The sequence below is a fragment of the Geotrypetes seraphini genome, chromosome 2 (assembly GCF_902459505.1).
Source record: "Geotrypetes seraphini chromosome 2, aGeoSer1.1, whole genome shotgun sequence".
Lineage (NCBI taxonomy): Eukaryota > Metazoa > Chordata > Amphibia > Gymnophiona > Dermophiidae > Geotrypetes > Geotrypetes seraphini.
The window spans coordinates 33,349,260-33,365,003 of NC_047085.1; the positions used below are offsets into that span (position 1 = coordinate 33,349,260).

At 40.2% G+C, this 15,744-nt stretch overlaps 1 protein-coding gene across 2 annotated transcripts in view; it reads right to left on the bottom strand.

Annotated features, from left to right (window-relative positions):
• The window catches only part of EFR3A (EFR3 homolog A), a 325,895-nt gene that overhangs the window by 88,314 nt on the left and 221,837 nt on the right, over positions 1-15,744 (bottom strand). For both annotated transcript variants that reach the window (XM_033933620.1, XM_033933619.1), the window contains exons 11-12: positions 14,059-14,223; positions 5,624-5,738 (exon numbers count right to left, since the gene is read on the bottom strand). In XM_033933620.1, coding sequence (XP_033789511.1) covers positions 5,624-5,738; positions 14,059-14,223 — 280 coding nt within the window. The remainder of the gene's footprint in view (positions 1-5,623; positions 5,739-14,058; positions 14,224-15,744) is intronic.

Below are 15,744 nucleotides of genomic sequence, written 5' to 3' on the forward strand. Positions count from 1 at the left end.
CATTTTCACAGAACTGTAAATATAGTCCCATTATTTCTTATGGGAAAATTTTTTTTGGGGGGGGGTGTCCAAAATCTAATTTTTGGGGGTTTCTGCGGTCAGAGTTCAGGTCCCCCACCTCCAAAATTCCTGCTGAGAACGATGGCAGTCTGCAAGGATCGCTACAGCACCTGCAATCCTGTCTGCAGGCTGCGGTAATTGTCTGAAGGTAAGAGCGGGAGGCTGAGGAGAAGCTGTAGGATGCTGTAAAGAGCAGGCAGCACTAGTACAGACAGCACTAATACAGACTGCAAGCCACAAAATAGTACCTGGCGGGCCACATGTGGCCCCCGGGCCACGAGTTTGAGACTACTGTTCTATTCTATTCTATTCTGATTTTTGTATTCTGGCTTTACCTAGCCTGTTCAAGGACAGATAACAAAACTAAAGAAAACCAGACCAATTTGTCTAGGAATTACAAATTAAACACAAACTTGCATTATGATAATTAAAACCCAATTAAAATCAATCATGATAAAAACAAAAATGATTTTAAATGTTTCCTAAACCAGAAATAGTACCCACAGATGTGCAGTCCCAAAGAGAATTGGTTCAAAAAACTAACCAACCTCTATTGAATAAACAACGAAAATTGGCTGATAGATTTCACTTTGTTTACTGAAGGGAATTTCATTTGGAAATAATTTCTCCTTTGATTTTTTGAAAGTGGATTATGCAATAAAGTCAACCAAATTAATCAAATTCTTTGGAGCATTACCTGCTAGAATCTTAAAAACTGTGACTCTTAATTTAAATTTTAATCTAGCTTCCAAAGGCAACCAATGATGTTTACTGTAATAAGTTCTAAACCAACTGTAATCAATTAATAGATTTGGAACAGATAACCAAAACTAAATTACAGTAGTCTATTCTAGACAGGATCAAGCACTGCACTAAAATCAAAAAAAGTTCAATCTCAAAGTATTTCCTAATGGATCTTGGTTTTCTCATTAACAAATAACAGTGTTCAATTTCTACCCCCAAAATTTGTGAGTGCAAATCCAAAGAGAAATTATTCTCATCCATAGATATAGTTGTGACATATCTTGAATCTGTCTGAGAACCTAACCACAAAATTTATTTTATGTTTTTATTCAGTTTAAGTTGTTGCTTGGAAATCCAATTTTCAATAATATCAAAACAGATCTTTATTTTGACAATTGCATCCATTAAGTAAAGAGATACTGGCAATATCACTGATAATATCCATATATATAATGTTGGATTCCTGTTTGGTCCAGAATGGTACCTATAGGTTTCATGAGTATGTTAAACAATGAAGGAGAGAGTGGGGAACCTTGTGGTACTCCCCTCAAAGGACACCAATTTTTGAGAATTTGTGTTGGCCTTTTTCACTACATAATGCCATTGAGTCAAAAACCCTGGAGCCATCTAAAAACTGGACCATGAATTCAAAACTGATGTAAAATCTCCATCAACCTATCAAAATCAACTAAATCAAAAGTGCTACTGAGATCAAACACTAGTTCTTTACCATATACAATCAATGCTGAAACCACTTTTTCTTCCAAATCCCGATTGTGAGGTAGGAAGAATATTAAAATGGTGGAGATTACAGTGAAGTTATTCCTTGATACAACCCTCCATAACTTTGATTAACAGTGGAATGAATGTAACCAGACAGTAGTTGCTGTCTGTTAAACCTAGTTTTGAATTTTTCAAAAATGTTATCAGTTGAATTTCTCCCCTGATTTTGGAAAAATGCCATTTTTGAGATAATAATTTAGCCACTGAGTTAGTAATCCAATAAACATTGGAGGTACTGCATTAAGTAGATAAGGTGGACAAGAATCTAAACAGCAGTGGGCTTTGGCTTATCTATCATAATAAAACCCTTAGCGCCCATGCACACTTCAAACTTCGTGATCCCTGCGTCCGTGATCCGTGCTTACATGCCGCACATGCACAGTGCCTGCCTTCTGCCCCGATCTCCGACGCCGGCTGACTTCCTGCGCTGCCACTGCCGGGACGTCTCTTCTCTTCTCGCATTCTATAGGCGTTAGTGAACTATCACCTCAATGGTTTACTTCTTTTTTATCTGATCGTATTTCAACGGTACGTTTCAATAATACATCTTCTAAACCTTTTTCTCACAACTATGGAATCCCTCAGGGTTCAATTCTATCTCCTTTATTATTTAATATTTTTCTAGCTCCTTTACTTAACTTAAGCCAATCTATAGGTTTTACCACTTACGCCTATGCTGACGATATTCAATTAATTCACACTGTTAACCCAGAAAATATCAATGACATAATTCAAATCAATCAAAAATTAGAAAAAATTAAAAATTGGCTGGCTCAAAATAAATTAGCTTTAAATATATCTAAGACAAAGGCTCTATTTTTCCCTTCAAGACAGGATCTAAAGCTTTCCACTTCATTTTCAATTGAAAACACAACTATCGAACTAGTACCATCTCTTAAGATCCTAGGAGTAATAATTGATGCTAAATTCTCTTACCAGGAACACATTAATAATATTGTCAAAAGTTGCTTTTATCGTCTGCGTTTAATTCGCTCAATGTCTAAGTACTTAGAGCCAAAATCATTAAATATTTTAGTCCATTCTCTCATAATTTCTAAACTAGATTATTGTAATTCATTGTTATTAAATATTACATATAAGGAACAAAGACGACTACAAATAATACAAAATATCGCTATTAAAATAATCCATCATGGGAAAAAATATGAACATGTAACTCCCTATTTAATAGATTCACACTGGTTACCTATAAACCAAAGAATAACATATAAAATAGCTTTATTAGTATTCAAAACAATAACTACTAATGAACCACAGTTTATTGACCGTTTTCTAATTCCACACACCTCAAATCGTCTTCTCCGGTCTAATACTCAAGAGCTATTAATGGTCCCTTCACTAAAAATAATAGGAACTAGACGCCACGATATCTTCTCAGTCAAGGCGCCGCTTATCTGGAATACACTCCCCTTATACATTAGAAATATTAAAGATCTCAACTTATTTAAAATTAATTTAAAAACATTCCTTTTTAAAGCTGTATTTAACCTCTAAAAAAAAAATTTCTTTTCTCTCTGATAATTTAAAAATTTCTGATTTTACTTATATCCCAACCCTATTGTTTTACCCTTCTCCCTCCAACTCTCTTCTCCTCTATCTAGGAAACAAAATATTGTAACTTTTTTTTCCCTAATGTTCTTTCCCAATCCTATCCAGTTTTGTCCGTATTGTCAGATAAGAAAGCACTGTTTTTAACTTAAAATAACAATTATATTAATTTTCTTTTTTTTAATGTTTTTACCCCAATTGTATTTTCTTATGTAATTCGCTTAGAAATGTTAAGCGAACCATCAAATTTAAATAAACTTGAAACTTGAAAGGACTTTCTGCCTCAGAAACTTCCAATAACGACTCCAAACCAGGAAATCTTTGGGCTGCCAATTGGACCGACTATGTCCAAGACCTTCACTCCCATGGAACCTTGAAGCGCAACGGGGGTGGGGGTGGGAACAAATTACATAGCCGGCTCCCTGATACCCCAAGGGTTCTCTTACACAGGGCACCTACAGCCTGCGTTTGCCACTGAAATATACAGGAGGTGAGCTGGTACCCAGGGGATGCACACAGAGCCCTGAAGAAGCACATAGCAGGCTGGCTCCACAGGTCCACCCAAAGGTTTGCCCTGCAAGTCGCAGTCCGGCTCCGTGGAGCCTGCACGCTTTCCCAGGCAGATAAATCCCAAATGTGAGGTCTTAGGGCACCTAAGGGCTCCTTTTACAAAGGCGTGCTAGCGGTTTAACATGCGTAATAGCACGCGCTAAACCCGCCGGACGCGCTAGCCGCTACCGCCTCCTCTTGAGCAGGTGGTAGTTTTTGGCCAGCGTGGGGGTTAGCGCATGATGAAAAGTCTATGTTTCTATGTTTCTATGCGCGTTAACCCCGCTAGCGCGCCTTTGTAAAAGGAGCCCTAAGTCTCAGAAAAAAACAAACAAAGCCGAAAATAGGAAAAACTAAGCAGAGCAGATCAAAAACGCTCCTGCACAATTCGCTTGCAAAAGGAAAACCGAAGGGGGAACTCCACTCCACTGGCAATGTGGGAAGTGCTGAAAGTTAAGTATGATACTTCTGCAAAATTAACAGAATAGAGGATATCAGGAAGGGATGATGAATTTTTGAAATCACTATCTCCAGGTCTTCTCTCAATTTCCATTTCATCCATGATCTGCCATGCGACATAGAATTTACAATGCAAAAGGCTTATGCTTACACCATCATCCCTTCTTGAGTTCTGTTGCTATTTCAGTATCAATCACCTCTGCTGTAAGACCAATGCAAGAATTCACAATGTTTCTGTGAAGAAATTTTAGGATGTCCTTTTTTCAAAATAGAAAGCTGCTTTGCCTCTTGTGGATCATTAATACTTTGCTACATTTTCTCTTTGATAAGGTACTATTCAGTTTAGCCCCTAAATACATAACTGACCTTTTCTCTTTCTCAGCCAACAGACATAAGAGAAGTTCACCCTCAAATTTTGTCTCCGCTCCGGTTAGAGAATGTAAATTCAAAAGACATCATCAACAAGTTACAAGGCTTCAAAGAAGATTTGGATAGGTTCCTAGAGGATAAAGGAATTGAGGGGTACAGATAGGAGTAGAGGTAGGTTATAGGGATAGTCTGGGACCACTGCTCAGGCAATGGGCCTGATGGGCCGCCGCGGGAGCGGACCGCTGGGCGAGATGGACCTCTGGTCTGCCTCAGCGGAGGCAACTTCTTATGTTCTTAACATCTCCTCTCACACCAGGCTGCATTATGGGGTAAAGATCTAGAACAATTGCTTACGTCTACTACTTATGGGGAATTTAGGAAACGCCTAAAAACATATCTGTTCCTAAAGTACTTAGGCAAATAACCTCATCCCACAATAACTGATCCCTAGAGTTGTTAATCGCTAGTTTCTAACTTTGTTAAATCCACTCAACTTGTAGCATCTTTCAATCAGTGTTAACCGGCAGAACATTGTTAAATCCATTCAGTCTGTAACATCTAATTATTGTAAACCACATAGAACTTCACGGTCCTGCAGTATATAAACTGTTATATTATTATTATTACATATGTAGAATCATCACATAAGGCTTACAGGGCAGATCCTACATAATTTTGATAAGCCTTTAAAAAAAAAAAAAATCTGTTTATGTCTATATCCTTTCAGATTATTTGCTGACTGACAAAGAAGGGAACCTGGCCTAAAAATGGCTATAATATTTTAAATAAGATGTTTTCAACAATCTATACAGAAGCATTACTACTTCTTTTTCAATACACATTCCTCTGGCACTAGCCATCTTGATGTACTATTTTAATATCTTGACAGACATCAGAATCTCACCCATACCGCATACTTCTTGGATCTCTGTACTTCATAAAGATAATTTTATAAGCAGTTCATCATGCAGTTCAAATAGATTTATTTTTAAATTGCTATAATTTTCCAATAAAAAGAAAGCCTTGCAATACATTTTGCATTATTTCGTATGGGCAGAATATAAATGTTTCAAACAAATAAGCCACAAACCCCAGCTGGCTGGTATCTAATGCATGAGAGGTGGTTCCAAAAACAGGTACTTTTCCCATAATAAACATCATGATCTCTGATCTCTGGTAATCGGGGAGATTACTTCCAAAAAACCCTAAAAAAAAGATAAAAAAGAAAGGAAATAGTGACACCACATAACAGTACTGAACTATTCCCTCCCCTCTGCAGAATGTTAGAAATTAATTTAACAAACTACAACTACCTAGTTGCTATAAAAAATATTACAGTGTTACAGCTGCAACATATCTCTCTGAGTCACAGTCATCTGCTCTGCTCATTAGTTTGCCCCATGCTTGTCACGATTGTCTTAGATTTTTCCAGGTAAACACTTTCTATTCTCATTTCTCCTGAGTAATTATATTACTTAAAACCAGCTCATTTGAATCAAATTACAGTAGGAACGAGAACTAAGAATGTTGTAAGAGGGAAATGCAGTTGTTTTTACTGTATTCTTTTCTTAAGCACTGAGGAGGAAATTCTATAACCAGCACCTAAATTTTGGCGTCAGTAGGCACCCTTGTCAATGATTGGAAAAGACAGGGTTTAAATGGTTACTGACGCCTAAATAAAAGACGGCTGAAATGGCCGCTGGAATCATGGCTAGGAAGCTGCTTTAGGCCGCGGAAAGCCAACCCCCAAAGTGGCGTTAGGCTATCTAAAGCAGCTACCCAGCCGCGAATCACACCAAGATAGGCAGCTGAAATGTAGGCCTAGGAAACCCTAGCCTACATTTCAGCCGCCTATCTTTGCCTAGACCACAGCTGCTGATCACGGCAGAGAAATTCCCCCTTCCCCATCAGTAGAGCATCAGGGATTCCCCAAAGCTGCGATTCTGTAACTGGCACCCAAGTTCTGGGCACTGGTTACAGGGCACTGGTTACGGATCTGGCCAATTGGAGTCTTAGGCTACTCCCAGTGAATACCAGAATGCAATGGGAAGGAGACCTAAGACTTTGGTTGGCCCAGGTGCCTAAAGCCCTTCCTATGGGAGGGGCCTTAGGCGCCTGGGACAATAAAGGCCTTAGGCCCCTCCCCGGTGCATCCCAGAATGTACTGAGAAGGGAAAGGCCCGCCATTTGGAAGAGGCTAGCCTCCTGGCCAGAGGGAGTGGGCATCCTACTGGCCGGCCTTCTACAAAAAGGTACAGGGATGCTGGGGGGGGGGGGGGGGAGTGTCGGCAGGAAGGAGTGGGAGTCTCTCCTGCCGGCTCACTTGTAGTGGGGTTCAGGGGTTCCCTGCCACGGCCACTCTCAGCCAATTATGGCAGGGGAATTCCCTCCTCCCCCATCAGCTGAGTGGCAGGGACTTCCCAAAGCTGCGATTCTGTAACCGACGCCCAAACTTGGGCGCTGGTTACAGAATCGCAGCTTTGGAGAGTCCCTGCTATTCAGTTGATTGGAGGGGGAGGGGGGAATCCCCCTGCCTGTTGCGGTCTAGCGACCAAGATAAGCGGCCCAAATGTAGGCCTCAGTTTTCCAGGCCTACATTTCAACCACCTATCTTGGTGAGATTCTGTAACCGGCTCCCTGGAATGATTAACAGGTGATCAGTGGCCGCTTTTAAGGTGGCCACAAACTTGGGCGCCAGTTATAGAATCCATCCCTGAATGAATATATATTAAAATTTGTTATAAAACATTATAATCAGAACATTTTAGATCAGCTCAATCACTTAGAATCACCATTGTGTGCTACTGTATGAGAGATCCGAGTACTATTCTCAGATTCAGCTTGGGGGGTGGGGGAGAGGAGGTACTTTGGACAACGATTGCACAAAAGCAACATATACTACTGAGAGAGTTTGCTCATGAATGCAAACTGAATTTGGAGCAGCCCACCCAATGTGGTCTCTGGACAAAGAAAAACACTACAGTAAACTGGGAACCGATATGAAACGTCGCCGAGAGTGCCGCGAAGTAACCAGATGTTTGCAACAAAATAATATTCGTTACAAATGGCACTATTCATTTGGGATATCTTTTATGCTAGAAGGCAAACAACACAAAGTTGCATCGTCATTAGAAGCCGAACATTTACTTATACAAGCTAAACTTTGGATCACAGTGGGAGAAATACAGCAAAAGGAGTCATCACAACCGCCACCTATGGGACCGCCAAGTCAGAGATGGCATAGAGTAGAACAAAAAAAGAGATTACAGAGACAATGAGAAGAATTGATGATTTTAATAATTTTATTTTAAAGATCTTTCGATATAATAAAGATAAGTTGTTATAAAAGGGGTAGAATAAAATAAAATTCTGGAGAGCCGGGTCAGGTTAAACTTTCTTCGACTCTGATGTCTGGAAGTAGATCTGACTCTTGGTCACTTCGACTAATGATTGGATCTGGGTCCAGAGACAGACGATGAGAGAAATTTGGAAGGGGAAGGGAATTGTGGAAGAAGAGGGAAGGGGATGAGGGTAAATTAATTGTTCTTTTAGGAATGATTGGTGGCGTTTGGGGTAATGGGGGTAAAGGGGAGGATAAGGAGACCTGGGTAAAAAGTACAAGATCGGTAAGGCTGTTTGAAGAACGTATGGAAGTTAAGATTAGAAAGTCTAAATGTGAAAGGACTTAACCTACCCGAAAACGCCAGTTGCTGCTAAATGAGATGAAAAGGTTGAAATATGATATATGTTATGTACAAGAAATGCATTTACAAAAATCGAGGGAAAAAATGGTCCATTTTAAAGATTACCTGACGAGAATCTGAGCTTCTATTAAAAAAAGAGAAAAAGAAAACAGGGGTGGGGATACTATTTGATAAAAAATTGAAAGTTCTGACAAAGGCTGAATGGAGGGATGATGAAGGGAGATGGATAATTTGGGTGGGGGAATTGAATGGGGAAAAGGTGACTTTGGTGAATCTTTATGCTCCTAATCTCAACCAAGGGAAATTATTTGAAGATCTTTTAAGTATAATTTTAAAGACCCAGGAAGGATTATTATTAATAGGAGGGGATTTTAATTTGATCTCAGACCCCTGTTGGGACACTACGAGCACTAAAAGGGATAGAACTAAAAAAGATAGGAAACAACTAAAAAGATTCTTGGAAGTATTAAATTTATTGGATGGGTGGCGGAGTATGAGATGAATGCTCTCTCAAAAAGATGGATTTTCAACCTATTTTTGAATAATTGAAGAGGTGTGACACTTAGGCTCAGGTAGCTTATTTCAGGTATACAGGGCAGCAAGATGAAAGGAACAAAGTCTTGGAATTGGCAGTGGAGGAGAAGGGTCAGATAAAAGCAACTTATCTGAGGAATGGAGTTCTCAGTGAGGTGTGTAAGAAGAGACAAGATACTGAGGGGCTGTAGTATGAACATATTTGTAGATCAGTACTAGGAGTTTGAACTATATGTAAAGCCAGATAGGGAGACAGTGAACAAATCTGAGGAGAGGGGTAACAAGGTTGGCAAAAGATGTCATGCAGCAGAGTTTTGTACAGATTGCAGGGGATGAGGTGGTTCAGCAGGAGACCTGTTAGAATTGAATTACAGTAGTCTAAGTGTGAGGTTAGGTTTTGGACAAGGGTCCAGGTAGTGTACTCAGAGGAAGGGACAAATTTTGTGGATGTTGTAGAGATACAAGCAACAGGCTTTAGCAGGTTGGAGTCGAAGAAGGTTACGAGCCGAGGAAATGGGAACAATAGCATTATTTATAGAAATGGAGAATGGAGGGAGTTGAGCAGAGGGTTTGGACTGAAAGAGGAGCAGCTCAGTCTTGGATATGCTTAGTTTCAGGTGGCTGCAGGACATCAACATCAGACAAAAGGGAGGAGCCTTTTTGGATTTTTAGTGAAATCTTAGGAATAGAGAGGTACTGTAGATCTAGGAATCATCAGCATATAGGTGATACTGGAAGCCATGGGAGGAGATCAGGGCACTGAGTGGCAAGGTGTAGAGAAAGAGAAGATGTCTTAAGACAGAACACCCTGGGGTACACCACACCTCTTCCTGGTTTCGGTTCCTGTGGGCCTGTATTTTGGTGGACTCCGTGTGGTTCTTTGGATATGGTTCAATCAATGATCTGAAACAATGCCAAAACATGAAATTTTGTTTCTGCAAATTGGCAATTAACAAAATAAGTTAACACTCTTTTCAGCTACAGTGGCAAAATAAACGCTCAAAATTTAGGAAGTTGGTTGGTTGGTCTGAGTACTTTTCAGAACCTCCTTGTATAGCAGGGTAAAACAAACCTCATAGGCAAAAAAAAGCAGTAAGACACTACCGAGGTGGTTTCTGACAACACAGGTCTGTGCAGTGTGTTCATACCCTGTAGCAGTCATGAATGTAAAATACTGGCCATTCTCGATATGACAGACCTTTTCTAATGCAGTTAAGTCTTTTATTTGTTAATTTTTGAAATTTTAGTGGATTTACTTGCATTGCACAAAGCACCAACTATTCCGCAAGCAACTGAAAACTTGGCTCTTCTCTAACATGTAATTCTATTTTCCCACTTACTCTTCCATTCTATACATAAGCTCATGTAAACCTTTTCCTTTCTCTTCTTATATTTTAAGTTCTTGTAAACCGTGCCGAGCTCCACTTCTGTGGAGAGGATACGGTATATAAACTTAAGGTTTAGCTTAGTTTAGTTTAGGAGGGTTTTTTTAAAAAATATCTATGCGTTTTTTTTACCCAGCTGTACCTGTCACCTGTCTTTGTTGGGTGGATGCTGGAACTGAGGCCTTTTCCTCCTCATTTTTCAACTTATTGGTTACTCTACTTCTCTAGGCATTTGTTGTAGTAACCCTGCATTAGTGTTTGTGATACAGGTATGCACCTGTAGTGAATTAGATTAGAACACAGCCAATTTACTAATATATACTTTTTTGTAAACTTTTAAAGAATACATATTCTATAAAAATTTTAGAGCTTAATATATTTACTGTTAAACTGCATTTCGTGACCTTAGAATTACATGGTTTTAACTGTACCGAAAGTCATTCTCGCAGTTAGAACCTTGTAATCTCATGCATAGACTAATTTCTGTACATAGAACCATGTAATTTCTTATGAAATGAAGGAATGGTTAAGTTGCAATAAATCCTCGTGAGTGTTGTAAGATCTACATGTCAGATAGAACCCGGAAGTCATCGGAGTTAAAAATACTGAAAATTGTCACTTAGAACCCTGTAATTCTAAGGTCGGGGTTTGATAACTACTTTTTGGTAACCCACTTTGAATCCAATGTGATAATAAGTGGGACATGAACACTTGAATAGAACTGAATAGAATACACATTTTTCTATAGCATGTTGCTTAAATTGCAATGAGTGCTTACAACATGCTTCCATTTCACAAGCAATAGCAAAACTGCCAGAAGTGAAGGTCGCAATTTCAAAGAACAAGTGAACCTGGTTATCGTGTCCGTGCTGCCATCTCTTGAAGATTTATGGAGGTAGAGGCATTATATTTCATTTAACTCTCAGAGTGTATTTTACTCAATGCAGAACATGCGAAAAGGGGGGCTAAAGATAAGAATCAACTCATAGGCACCACATCAGACATCACAATACAAACAAAAGTGTCACCTTTGTGGATGAACATTTTTCAGGATGAAATCAGTACATAGGAACATAGTAGATGACGGCAGATAAAGACCCGAAGGGTCCATCCAGTCTGCCCAACCTGATTCAATTTACATTTTTTTTCTTCTTCGTTATTTCTGGGCAAGAATCCAAAGCTTTACCCGGTACTGTGCTACGTGATGACGTCTCAGTTTAAGTTGTTGCTTGGAAATCCAATTTTCAATAATATCAAAACAGATCTTTATTTTGACAATGGCCAGACTACTAAGAAGAAATTTTAAAACAATCCAGGAATGTGAGATTGTTGAAGTTAAGAAGATAAATCTTAAATTGTTCATTATCAACAAGAAAGGAATGAACAACAATCTGGGGTTTCCTATCAAATTATACCTCTTTGTTACTTCTGATCACCCCATCCATTATTCCCTGTTTTTCACATGCCAATCCCATCCCTATCTTTCCCATTGAGATTGCCTTTGGAATAATTTTATGTTTCACATATATATTCTGATATTGTCATATTATGCTCATATTGTTCTGACCTGAGGAAGAAGGTTCTGGCTTTTGAAGCAAGTAAAAAAAAAAAAAAAAAAGAGTTCCTTTTACTAAAGGGTGTTAAGACCTAATGCACACTTAGGGCCGGATTCTGTATAGGATGCCCAGTTTTAGAAGCCACCTAAATGGCTTTCGAGAGTCACACACGGGCAAACTATATAGAATCGCATCAATCTGTGCCTAAGCACCACGATTCTCTAACCGATGTCCATGTCACAGGTATCGGTTAGAGAATCGTATTGCTGCTGACCTGATCACAGCAAGGGAATCTCCCTGTCACAATCAGTTTAGTGCAACACCCTCATATCCCACCTCCCCGGGAATCTGATCACGGCAAGGGAATCTCCCTCTAGCGATCAGTTTAGTGCACCACCCTCCTACCCCACCTCCCCGGGACATTCCCTGACAGGAGGGATGCCCGGTCACTCCTGCTGGAAACCCCACTCCCCTCAAGACATTTCCCGGCAGGAGGGATGCCCAGTTCCTCCTACTGGAACCCCCCCCTCCCATCACGAGACATTCCCCGGCAGGAGAGATGTCCAGTCCCTCTTGAGGAAAACCCACCAACCTCCACTAAGATCATCGGCAGGAGAGATGCCTACTCCCTCCTGCCGGAAACCCCCCCTGCAGGAATACCCCAATCCTAACCCCTTCCGGACCCCACCAGTACCTTTTTTTCATTGGCCGCCTCCACAGAATGGCAGGCTTTCCCCTTCCCCATGCATTGTAGGATGCACCAGGGAGATGCCTAAGGCCCTGATTTGCTCAGGCGCTTAAGGCCCCTCCCATAGGTACCTGGGCCAACTGGAATCTTAGGCTTCTCTCCCAGTGCATTCTGGGATGTACTGGGAGTGGCCTATGACTCCGATTAGCCAGAACTCTTAGGCCACTCCCATGGAGGGGGTGTCATCTTTGCAGGGGGGATGGGTTTCTTGCCATGGCCGCTAAACTGATCGCAGCAGGGAGATTCCCTTGCTACAATCGGCTCAGCAACCACGTCTATTTGAAATGTAGGCCAGCAAAATGCATTTCAGGCACCTATCGCAGCCCTTGGGAGACACCAAGGGCCACCTTAGCTCATCTAAGGCCACTTCTGGGCAAAACCATGACCAGCCTTAGGTAAGCTTAAGTGGCCCTACGCAACTCCCTAGGCTCGCAAAAACGCCTACAATATAGGAGACCCTCCTTGGGGTGTATGTTTGTTTTTTAAATGTGCTTTCTGATTGGCTGGTTAGACGGCAATAGGATACCTACCGCTGCCTTCAATCGGTACACTATTTATAGAATTTGCCTCTTAGCGTGTAAAAAATCTTACCACAAAATACATTAAAGCTTTCTGCAGTAAGATGCCAGTTTGCAAAGCTAATCTGTGTTATTTAATTTTTTTATAATATTTTTGTAAGGGGACATGTCATATTATCCAGTTAGAATGCTAATATTAGTACATGATAACAGGACAATGCAAACTTAATGCAGGCATACTTATTGCCTCCTAAATAGGAAGCAGTAAGTGTGTCAGCATTTTTTTTTTTTTGTACTAATGGAAAAATTAGAATAGGATCTGCAAAACAAAAAAAAGTCCTAAATATCAATATTACAAATCTGAGCTTAGCATATGGGAAATTCCCACATTAAGCTCACATTTTAAAGTATTTTCATAAAAAAGGCCCATAAGCTAGTCCAATTTTGTTGTGGGTCCTGTTGTATTTGCATTTATCCCATTTCATATACATGAAATGGGATAAATGCAAATACATATATATATATATATATACACACACCAGTAAAATCTTGGATTGCGAGTAACTTGGTGTGCGAGTTGTAACTTGGTGTGCGTACTTGTAACTTGGTGTGCGTACTTGTATTGCAAGACCTCGCAGCTTCTTTGACTCAGTTGTGATGACGTCCCACGTGTATACATGCTCATATTGCAAGACATTGCTCGTTTATCAAGTTAAAATTTAATAAAGACGTTTTATTAAATTTTAACTTGATAAACGAGCAATGTCTTGCAATATGAGCATGTATACACGTGGGACGTCATCACAACTTGCAATACAAGTACGCACTGTGTGCACGTATCACAATCGAGCTGATGGTTCTTCTCTCTCTGACGCAGGACTGTAGTGACTGTTCTAAATGTACTATAGTATACTATTTTCTATTAAAGTTTTTGGGTTGTGGAACGAATCGTCTGAGTTTTCATTATTTCTTATGAGGTAATTTGCTTTGATATGCTCCCAAACCAAGGTTTATATATATATATATACATACACACACACACACACACGTAGCGTTTATATCAAATAAAAGTTCACTTACCAATAGTTTGGATGATGGCATTCTGGACAATTCTCTCATCACTCTCTTTAGAGCTTATGGTGAAATTGATACTTTCAGCAGAACCACGCCTGTCACCCAATTCAAAGTCCACACTTAAGCGCAAGTGTTTTAGTAAGGTATTAAATACCTCAAGAACTGTGGGGCCTGCAATAAAACAATCTCAGATTTAATTATGGTCTACTTTTGAAGAGCTTGACAGCTTTGTAGTATATCTGAAAAAAATTTTGGATTCTAGTAATGCTACCAACACCTTTCAAAAGCCACTTTACTTGCCTGAAGGACAAAGTGACCTATAAACGAGACAGGGCCATGATTACAATATATAATGTGAACTCTAGAGTATTTGTACTGCATCTGGATTATTCTTCCTGTATGAATTTCTTCAGAAAGGTGGTAAATAAATTCTAACAAAGGAAACAAACAGCAAAATCTATAGAACATTTAAATGTTCCCTTAGATGCAAAGATATAGAATATACAAGTATTCTTTAACCCCGTCCTTTTACAAAACCACGATAGCGGTTTTTAGCGAAGGCCAGAACGCTGAATGCTCTGCGCTGCTCCTGACACTCTGAGTTCCTATGAGCAACGGGAGCAGCACAGAGCATTCAGCGTGCCAGCCTGTGTTAAAAACCGCTATTGCAGTTTTTGAAAAAAAAAAAAAAGGGGGGGTAAATGAACAATACAGTACTCCCCCGATATTTGCGGAGGTTCCGTTCCAGGAACCCCCGCGAATCTTGATAAACCACAAATAAGGTTTTTCATGGGGGAGACTGGAGAGGGCAGCGGGAGAGACAGGAAAGAGCAGCCGGAACGCCGGCGAGTGAAGGAAATCACTCGCTGTAGACTCTGACCTCCTCTTCCTGCACTAAAGTCGGGCCTTACCAATCAGGAGCTGATTTGACACACAGCTCCTGATTGGTAAGGCCCGACTATAGTGCAGGAAGAGGCGGTCGGAGCCTACAGCGAGTGATTTCCTTCACTCGCTGGCGCTCCGGCTGCTCTCTCCTGCCTCTCCAACTGTCCTCTCCTGGTTGGCAGTTCGCAGTCGGAAAATACTGCGAATGACCGGGACCGCGAACCGCCGACTGCGAATAACTGGGGGAACACTGTATACTATAGTAACAAATTATTTTTACACATCTTTCTCATGCCAAGATTTTCAGTTAAGGTTTTCCTATTTATCGATATTTACTTGGTCTGCTATGCTTCTCACAGTCAGCTGACGATTTTGACACACAATTAAACAATTTTTTTCAACGTTTTTGTCAGTTCTGCTCGTTACTGGCCGCCCTGAACTTTCTTCAGCAGTGACGCTTTCTGTTTAATCCACTTGTATACTGAAGTTTCTTTATGGCATTATCTCCTTAAACTTGGACCAACATGTCCCTGATTTCACTTCCACTTTTGCCAAGTTTAACAAGAAATTTAATGTTTGCTGCTCTAATTCAAGCTCCAACATTTATGTGATGGCATAAAAAAACAAGCAACAACAATAATGAATGTCACTCAGCAAGACACCACCACCCGTCGACACAAACATAGCTGTGAGACACTGATATACCAAGGTTATGAAACCTTACTGAGTTGTTTGTACAGTGCTGTTAACGTAAGCACATGAAGGCAAGTTTGGAAACTTAATTGTCAGACCTTGTATATACATTTA